This window comes from Dipodomys ordii, unplaced genomic scaffold, assembly GCF_000151885.1.
Source record: "Dipodomys ordii isolate 6190 unplaced genomic scaffold, Dord_2.0 Scaffold30, whole genome shotgun sequence".
NCBI classification, from domain to species: domain Eukaryota; kingdom Metazoa; phylum Chordata; class Mammalia; order Rodentia; family Heteromyidae; genus Dipodomys; species Dipodomys ordii.
This window is the reverse complement of record NW_012267246.1, coordinates 10,332,375-10,342,414: the sequence shown is the minus strand read 5'-3', so window position 1 is coordinate 10,342,414 and position 10,040 is coordinate 10,332,375. Positions and strand designations below refer to the sequence as shown.

Here is a 10,040-nt window from a genome sequence, read left to right as displayed (position 1 = left end):
AGCCTTGAGCTAAAGAGCTGAGGGACAGCGCCCAAGCCCAAAGTTCAGGCCTCACGTCCGGACCCTAAAAAAAGAAAAAAGAAATGTACTCATCTTGCCCATGTAATTGTAACTCCTCTGTATGGTATTTTCACAATAAAAAAAATTGTTAAAAAAAAAAAAAGTTAAAAAGGTTAATGAACAAAAATTATCCAGACGCCCTACCCAGTTTCTGATAAATGAGCAAAATTTCATTCTTGATCTAGAAAAAATGTACCATTTGCAGGGAATGGATGGACCTAGAAAACATTATTTGGGGCTGGGAAGGTGGCTCAGTGGTAGAGCGCTTGCCTTGCATACATGAGGCCCTGGGTTTGATTCCTCAGCACCACATAAGCAGAAAAAAGAAAAGGTCGGAAATGGCGCTGTGGCTCAAGTGGTAGAGCACTTGCCTTGAGCTGAAGAGCTGAGGGACATTGCCCACGCCCAGAGTTCAGGCCCCACGACCGGACCCAAAAAAAAAAGAAAGAAAGAAAACATTATTTGAAGTGAAGCAACTCAAGCTCAGAGAGACTAACTGGACATTTTTTCTGTCGTTCGTGGAAATTAGACCTAAAATATATATGAAAACATACATGTGCACTGTATTCCAATCTGACTTGTTGAAAATAAAAAACAGAATAACCAGAAAATAAAAAGGATCAACTGTGTCTTACCGGGGGCAGAGAATGCCGCCCACATTCAATTGTGACCAGCTTGTGGCACTTCTTATGAACCAGCAGTTTGCAGTTGATGCACTTGTATCCCTGGCGTCCAAGTCCCCATATTCGATCTGTGCAAATGGCACAGTGAGCACGCTGAGGAAAGTAATTTACAAGTGTTTTATTAACAAAAAAAATGATTGTTACCATTTTCTAACAGTTTGCTCATAAACTACTATAAAAATAAATGACTTTCTTTTCCAGCTCAATTTCCCTCATTATGATATCCATTGCCAGCCCATGGCAAAACAAGACAAAGCTTCCTCATACATAATTTTCTAAATGTTAGAAAGGACAGTAAAATAAACAGAAAATAGCTTGTTTTAAAGAGAAGTGATATTTGCAATCATGTTGCTTTCTATTATCAAACTCAAGAAATTTTCACCTTCACAAAAAGTTCACAGTAATGAAAACTGAAAAAGTGAGTTAGGGCTAGGCGCCGGTGGCTCACATATGTAATCCTAGCTACAAAGGAGGCTGAAATCTAAGTATCACAGTTCAAAGCCAGCTGGGCAAAGTCTACGAGACTCTGATCTCCAATAAACCACCAGAAAGCCAGAAGTGGCACTGTGGCTCAAGTGGTAGAGCTCTAGCCTTGAGCTAAAGAGCTGAGGGACAGCGCTCATGCCCAGAGTTCAAGCCCCATGACCAACAACAACAAAAAAAAAGTTAGCTCTGAAAACCACATGGCCATCTAAGACTAGTCAGAAGTCAAACCGAAGCTCTGCTTTTCTATAGAGCAATACCTAAAGGGACTACATTTTTCAAAGCCTTTTTGCTACTGGGAACAAGAGTCTGAGGATCTCAGGTGGTCATTTTTATTTCTGTTAATGAAGTAAGGACATGACATTTGCTATAGACTTGAAAATGAAGGCCATGACTTACAATTCTGGAGAAGTTAAACACATGGACTTCTGAAAACAGCCTGCCTATTTTCAAAGCCTGGCCCAGCCACTTACTAGCTGAGTTATTTTGGGCAAGTTACTAAACTGCCCTATACTGTATTTTCCTCATCAGTAATATAGTATATTTCACAAGGTTTTAAAGAATAAGTGAATAAGTATAGATAAAGCTTTTGGAAAACTGCCTGATACATAGTAAAAGTTAGGTAAGTGTTACTGTTATTGCCAAACAGCGAAAATTAAACTGCGTGATAAACCAGTTTGCAAAATAAAACTAGTCTGTTAATTTTCTGGATTCTTTAACTTATATTTAAAAGTACAATATTCTAATTGGGTGATAGTGGCTCATGCCTGTAATCCTAGTTTCTCAGGAGACTGAGATTCAGAGGACCACAATTTAAAGTCAGTCCAGGCAGAAAAGTCCCTGAGACTTGTCTCCAAACAGCCAGTAAAAAGCTGGGCTGGAGGTATGGTTCATATGGTAGGACACAACTGAGCAAAATTCCAATATTCCTATAACTGGGGTAACATGTAACTAATAATTCAATCTGAAGAATTTTAAGAGTAAAAGGAAAACAAGGTGTGAGTAGCTCACAGCTGTAATCCAAGCTTTAATCTGGAGGACTACAGTTTGAGAGCAGCCCAGATAGAAAAGTTATCTAGATTCCATCTCCAAATAAAAAGTAGGCATGAGGGGTGATATTGTTCAAAAAGAATGTACTCATTCCTGGCCCTAGTGGCTCATGCCTGTAATCCTAGCTACTCAGGAGACTGAGATCTGAGGATCACAGTTCAAAGCCAGCCCATTCAAAGTCAGCCAGCCCGGGCAGGGCAGAAAAGTCCAGGAAAGTCCTGAGACTCTTATCTCCAATAAACCACTCAGAAAACCGGAAGTGGTGCTATGGCTCAAGTGGTACAGCACTCTCCTTAAGCTGAAGAGCTGAGGGACAGCGCCCAGGCCCAGAGTTCAAGCTCCACAACTGATTAAAAAAAAAAAAGAGTAAGAGGGGTTGGGAAGGTGGCTCAGTGATAGATCGCTTGCCTTGCATGCATGATGCCCTGGGTTCAATTCCTCAGCACCTCATAAGCAAAAAGAAAAAAGCTGGAAATGGTGTTGTGGCTCAGGTGGTAGACGCTAGCCTTGAACTGAAGAGTTGAGGGACAGCTCCCAGGCCCAGAGTTCAGGCCCCATGACTGGACCCAAAAAACAAAAAAAAAAACAAAAACAAAAATAAAAACAGTAAGATTTGGGCTGGGAAGGTGGCTCAGTGGTAGAGTGCTTGCTTTGCATGCATGAGGCCCTGGGTTCGATTCCTCAGCATCACATAAGTAAAAAAAGCCAGAATTGGCACTGTGGCTCAAGTGGTAGAGTGCTAGTCTTGAAATGAAGACCTGAGGGACAGTGCCCAGGCCCAGAGCTCAGGCACCATGACCAGCAAAAAAATAAATAAATAAATAAGATTTAATGACTAATCTTTCCTCATAGCAGAAAGGGGAAAAAAAATAGATGTCTCAAATTATAAGTATTCCTACTAACTTACCCGGTTAAAGCGTTTGGCTTGAAAAGTATGGCCATTTGCACAATAAAGCTTTCTCCAGCGGCGTGCACCTCTGCGGTAGATGGATTCTGAAAGTTTAATAATTTTTAAAAAAACTGAAAAAAGAGCAAGTGTGAGTAAAAATCATTTAATTAATTCTGATTTCTTCATAATTACTGAAAAATTAAAAAAAGATTCTTCAAGGGATTAGATAAAAATTAAAATCAGGAAATATAAATGAATAACTCCCATTGCTGTTCTTTTAAAAAGTTTTCCCAGCCTAATGCTGATAGCTTACACCTATAATCCTAGCTACTCGGGATGCTTAGATCTGAGGATCATGCTTCAGAGCCAGCCTGGTCGAGAAACTTTGTAAGATTCTGATCTTCAATTAACCACCAAAAAGCTGAAAGAGGAACTGTGGCTCAAGTGGTAGAGTGCTAGCCTTGAGCACAAAAGTACAGGGAGAGCACCTAGGCCCTAAGTACAGGACTAGCACAAAAACAACAACAAAAATGTCCCCACATTTTTATTTTGAAAAAGTTTTAAGCCCATAGAAGAACTGAAAGAATGCGGTATTCTTTAACTACTTTACCAATTCATTTTGTTCTATCACTTTCCTCTTTGTAAAATCATATATTTATTTTTTCAGAATTATTTAGAAGCAGGATACAGATTTCACAAAGCTTAAATACTCTTAAAAATCTAAGTATTACTACCCAAGCTTAATGGTTAACAAATTTTCTCGATGTCCTAATGTAGCAATATTCATTTTACTGAGAGAAATAATGTCAAAATCTCCACCAATCCATTCAAAGAAAGAATATGGGCATGAAAAGTAGAAGTTTGGAAACTCCATTATATCTGGGAAGTAGCTTATAGACCTCTATCAGATTTGAAGGGAGATAGGACTCAGGAATCAAGAAAATGGGCTGCAATGGCAACTCGCAAAGTTCTGGCTCTGGACAAAAAGAAGAAACCTATTTTTCCCCTAGGTTTCCAACAGCTCTGTGAAGCTAGCTGACATGGCTTAACCATCTGTCACTGGCAGCCCAATTAAACATTCCCAGTTGATCAAAACAGGCATCTCTTTCATGATTGCATCAACATTCTGTCTATTCTTTGCATTTCCCGATCTTTCTATATAGTACACCCCACCTATTTAACCCTGTATACAAACACTCATTGTTCTTCATTTTTTTCTTTTTTCCAGAGTATTGAGACACAGCATTAAAAGTCTGACCTTGAACTTTCACTTAATTCAAAGTATAACTACTTTTCCTTCTAAAGTCATAAAGATATATAGAAACCAAACGTGAAAATGAGTTGCCTAATTCCCACAATTAATAAATTATACATCAAAAGCAGTAATTCATGATCAAACTTAAGTTACATACTTAAATTACTAAGAACAAAGAGCAATTTGGCTCCTGCAGTCAAATCTCACTAATAATAACAACATCTGGGCTGGAGGTATGGCTCACTTATACAGCACTTACCTGGTATGGACAAGACCTTGGTTTTGATCCCTTGCATAACTAACACAAAACACAGACAAATCAAAACATTGACAACCACCACCTTGGAAACTCTTTCAGCAATTTCTTTTGTTTTTTGTCGGTCGTGGGGCTTGAACTCTGGGCCTGGGTGCTGTCTCTGAGCTCTTCTCTCAAGGGTAGCGCTCTACCACTTGACCCACAGCACCACTTCTGGTTTTCTGAGTGGTTTATTGGAGATAAAGAGTCTCTCGGGCCTGATTGGCTTTGAATTGCCATCTCAGCTTCCTGAGTTGCTAGGATTACAGGCGTGAGCACCTTGCTTCTTTTAACAATTTCTAAGGATTCCTGTTGAACTGTCTAGATGCCATGTCAATCCCTTATTGTCAAGTGGTATAACAAAACTAAACATAAAACAAGGAAATTTGTTCTGTATATATTTGCATGCAAATGTGCACAGAGATGGTACAAGCAAATGGGGACAATGTTAGCAACTACCTAGGAAGGGATACATGGATAGCTGTTTTCAGCGTGGTTTCAAGTTTTCCATAGATCTGAAAACTTTCCAAGTCACATGACTTAAAATTTTATCCAGATTTCACCTGGCAAATTTAGGCAGATTTAGAATTTAGGCAGTCACTAATACACTGTAAATCAAGCTTTTAAAAAAAAAAGGGGGAAAAAATCAAATGAATTAAGTTTTGTTTCTGGTATCTTTTTACTGGGCCACAGAATAACTTTCTACAGGGTGGAGAGTAAGTATCACTCACTATCTTCTCCCGGGCAAGGCATTCCAGGACGTTCTGGCACACAAGGAAATACTGAAAGAAAAAAACTAAAATTAATTGACAACATATTAAAAGCATATGTGTTAATACAATCATTGTATTCAATATACACTATGTAAAAAATGAACTATACAACTTGTAGGCAAGGTCAGGAGGGGGAAATGGGAAAAAGCAAAGGAAAGCATGACATTGTCCAAGAAGCATTGTACCCATCTGACTTACAGAATTGTAACACCTTTGTACAACTCCTTAATAATATCAATTTTTAAAACTTATGTATTGTACTGAATTAAACTGACCCAATTTTCAAACAGACTTTCTCTTCATTTGGGACAATGTACTTGGCTTCTTCTGTCAATGTATCTGTGGAAGGGATCTATTTTACCAAGGTTATACAAAAAAAGTTTTTATGGAAACTATTATCTCCTTAAACAATTGGGAGCTCAAATTATAAATTATAGTCCTTTGTTACTAATCAACAATTTTGTTTTGTCCTAAAAGAAACGATTTTCTTAAATCTTTGATGTCTTGCCTTTGCTACAATGAACTAAAAGTAAATCACAAAAATGTATACAAATGTAGAATATAAAATCTTAGAGTTCCTAAAAGACATAGTGCCAAAAAATCTAAAAATTTAACTTTATATTAGGACCTGTACATTTATAAACACAGCAAATCAAACCATTTTTCATTATAAGAACAAGGAATAGATCTTTTATGGACATCTAGTTAATAACAATTTGAATTCTGTGATATACTAAAAGACATGGTTTAATATGAGTACAGAGTATAGGAAACACAATTTCTGATGGTATATATTGTTAAAAGCTAAAACTTACATCCTTAACACTTATTAAAATAGACCTGGGATATAGTATAAAACTTAAATTTGACTAATACCCATCAATCATTTTTCTTTCCTTATTTTTTTTTCCAGTGCTCAGGATCCAATCTAGTTTGCACATGCTAAGCAACCACTCTACACTGAACAAGCAATCCTTCTTGTTGTTTTTTCAGACAAGGTTTTTTGCTGTGTAGTCCAGAATGGCCTGGAACTCTTTGATCTTCCTGCCTCTACCCTCTGACTGTTTGGATTACAGGAGTGCACTTTCACACCATGCTGATCAATCATTTCTCTAGGTATTTGTAGATACCTTTTAAAGCTGTACTTGGTGGGCTGGGAATGTGGCTTAGCTTGCCTAGCTTGCATGAAGCCCTGTGTTGGACTCCTCAGTACCACATAAACAGAAAAAGCTGGAAGTGGAATTGTGGCTTAAGTGATTAGAGTGCTATCCTTGAGCAAAAAGAAGCTTTAGGGACAGTGCTCAGGCCCTGAGTTCAAGCCCCAGGACTGACCCCACCCCACCCTACTCCCACCCCGGGCAATAAAAAAAGCTCTACTTGGATCATAACAAATTTTCTTTTTTTTTTTTTTGGGTCAGTTGTGGGGCTCGAACTCTGGGCCTGGGCGCTGTCCCTCAGCTCTTCAGCTCAAGGCTAGCGCTCTACCACTTGAGCTACAGCGCCACTTCCGGTTTTCTGATGGTTTTTTGGGGATAGGAGTCTTACGGTCTTTCCTGCCCAGGCTGGCTTTGAACCGCGCTCCTCAGATCTCAGCCTCCTGAGTAGCTAGGATTACAGGCGTGAGCCACCAGCGCCCGGCTATAACAAATTTTCTTAAATGCACTGCAAAACAATAGGTCACATGTCAATATCCAAGACAATTCTAGCAACTCAAGAGGTTAAGACTTGGAAGACAGTAGTTTGATGCCAGCCCTGGCAGAAAAGTCCATGAGACTCCATCTAAATAGTTAAATGTCAGTCCAAGACGGTATATAAATATAAGATAGACTGTAAGATGTATTGATTTGCTTTCTCTAGCATTTGGAAAACTTCTGAAGGACAATCATTGGTCTGAGGCACATAGATTAAGAAGATGATACAGGATTATATTTTTAAATGATCAACAATAAATGTTTATTTAAAAATATAGCTCCAGAAGAGTATGAAACAATTACTCTTTTACCATGAATCAAGAGTTCAGAATCCTTGTTTAGTTCATAAAGTCGAAATGCTTCCTCTAGCTCCAACTGAGATGATACTGTACATGGGTCTCCTAAAAAATACCAAAAAGAAAACTCACTTTTTAAAACCCCTAAATCAGTACACAAGTTCTATAATATAATGTTTTGGGAAATAACTGACAAGGGTAGATCTTTAGGTATTTATTTAGAGAGTTCTAGTCTCTGAAGTTGGTGACATAACTTCCATTTCTATTTGCACAAACACTACACGAGGTTCACATACCGAATTTTACACATAGAAAACCATTTTGTTTTTAATAACATATATATAGCAAAAAAAAAAAAAGCGAACAAAAGCTATTCTACCCACACTTTGAACTCAGTGCTGCCTGATACTGAGCATGATCAAGAGCAAGCTTTGTGTTAGTTGTGACATGGAAAGAAGTGGTGAAAGTAGTCCTACTATGACATTAACTTGGTCATTTTGTCAATGTTTTTCCCTTCATTTGAGAGCTTGCTCAAGGACTCATAGCACAGAAACCACTAAAGCGCTGTGAACTCAAGAAGGGCCCGGCTGAGCTGTTTTAGTAAACATACACACAGAAAAAGGAAGGAGGTAGCACCTCTCTGAGCCAACCAACCAAAGAACTAAGTCATCCCTGATATTCAAGAAGTGCCACATCTACCTGGACAATGCATTCCTCAAGCAACAAGTCATTGAATGCAAGGTGGGGCTGAGCTGAGGCCTCCCCTGTCATTCTTTTGCTCATTCCTGTGGCTACACTAAACATGACTACAAACTAGATGCTACCAGCCAGCTGGAGCCTCGGACAGTCTCAGTACAGAACCCAGGTACTTGAGGAAAAAAATGCAGTCACTACCTTTACAGGTATCTTTAAAAACAAAGTGCTTTTTGTTTTCTGCTCTTGGCTGCTGAATCCCTGCTGCATTTTATAGCTCTTCAACTTTCTTTTTTTTTTTTCTTTTTTGGATCCGGTCGTGGGGCCTGAACTCTGGACCTGGACGCTGTCCCTCAGCTCTTCAGCTCAAGGCTAGCGCTCTACCACTTGAGCCACAGCGCCACTTTCAGCTTCTTTTTTTAACTGCTTGTGTGGTGCTGAAGAATTAAACCCAGGGCCTCATGCACGCAAGGCAAGCACTTTCCCACTGAGCCACCTTCCCAGCCCTCTTCAACTTTCTTTTAAACTTATTTTAGAATTTCTGAGACATAATAAAAAGAAACCGGAGCTGGGAAGGTGGCTCAGTGGTAGAGCGCTTGCTTTGCATGCATGAGGCCCTGGGTTCGATTCCTCAGCACCACACAAGCAGTTAAAAAAAAAAAAAAGCTGGAAGTGGCGCTGTGGCTCAAGTGGTAGAGCTCACCCTGATCTAAAGAGCTGAGGGACAGCGACTAGGCCCAGAGTTCAAGCCCCACAGCAGCAAATAAATAAATAAATAGAAACCATCTATATAGCCTGCCACTAAATTTCATCATGGTATGATTTTTGAGCAAAATCTTAGATAATACTTCCTTAATAAAACCACAATACTACTATTAATCTATAAAAATATCTTTGTTGCATCCAAACATATTTACATGTAAAAGAAGTACAAACTGTATCTTCTACCATAACCAAATATTCATCAAAATGGGTAAAATCCTAAGAACTGAAAGTACAACCTTAGAAGAAAACATAGAGGCAAAGTTTTATGACACTGGATTTTGACAGCACAGTCAAAAGTAAACTGAGTAGTAGCTAAGATTTCAGGTGTGGGCCAAGGGAACTCCATCCTGACTATGCACTAACTGCTCACTGTGGCCCTAACTTCTGCAGTCTGAGTACGAAGCAAAAGTCAAGTTGAACTTCTTTAAGCTTTTCTACAATCTTAATATTCATTTTTATCATAACTCTTAGCAACCTCAGCATATGGCTATTATGCCAAGAATGTCTACCTTTTTGCTTAAAGAAGTACTTTATGGCCTCTCTTTGGCATATATGAATTGCTAGCATCACTACTCTTAAGCTTGAGTAGTTGTTTTACTGTTCTTTCTATTATATCCCAGAATTATTTTCAAAGGTTACTATAAATTTCAGCATATGTATATTGCAGCTTTTGATTCTACAGCAGTATATTTAAGAATAAGCCAAGGGATCCAAGCACCAGTGACTCACTCCAAATAATCACCAAGAGGTATGAGAATAAGTTAATAACAAGTATTTCATTGGTTTAAATCTAGTTTGCTTCTCTTGAGTTGAGTACCTCTGCTTTTAAGTATTGCCTTTTTAGATCTTGTTTAATGCCTGGTAAAGGCAAAAAGTCAAATGCATAACTCCAAAGTAGAACATTTCATGCAAGACAACATAAAAAAAACAACCAGGAAAGCGGTCTTCAAAACCCACTCTAGGGCTGGGAAGGTAGCTCAGTAGTAGAGCGCATGCCTTGCATGCCGGAGGCCCTGGGTTCGATTCCTCAGCACCACATAAGCAAAAAGAAAAAAGCCGGAAGTGGCGCTGTGGCTCAAGTGGTAGAGTGCTAGCCTTGAGCTGAAG

General features: G+C 38.9%; 1 protein-coding gene across 1 annotated transcript in view; it reads right to left on the bottom strand.

The window, feature by feature from the left end:
- Prkci (protein kinase C, iota) overlaps positions 1-10,040 on the bottom strand; it is a 57,083-nt gene that overhangs the window by 43,421 nt on the left and 3,622 nt on the right. The window contains exons 2-5 of the mRNA XM_013016151.1: positions 7,491-7,580; positions 5,447-5,497; positions 3,184-3,269; positions 696-836 (exon numbers count right to left, since the gene is read on the bottom strand). Of these exons, the coding sequence (XP_012871605.1) occupies positions 696-836; positions 3,184-3,269; positions 5,447-5,497; positions 7,491-7,580 (368 nt within the window). The remainder of the gene's footprint in view (positions 1-695; positions 837-3,183; positions 3,270-5,446; positions 5,498-7,490; positions 7,581-10,040) is intronic.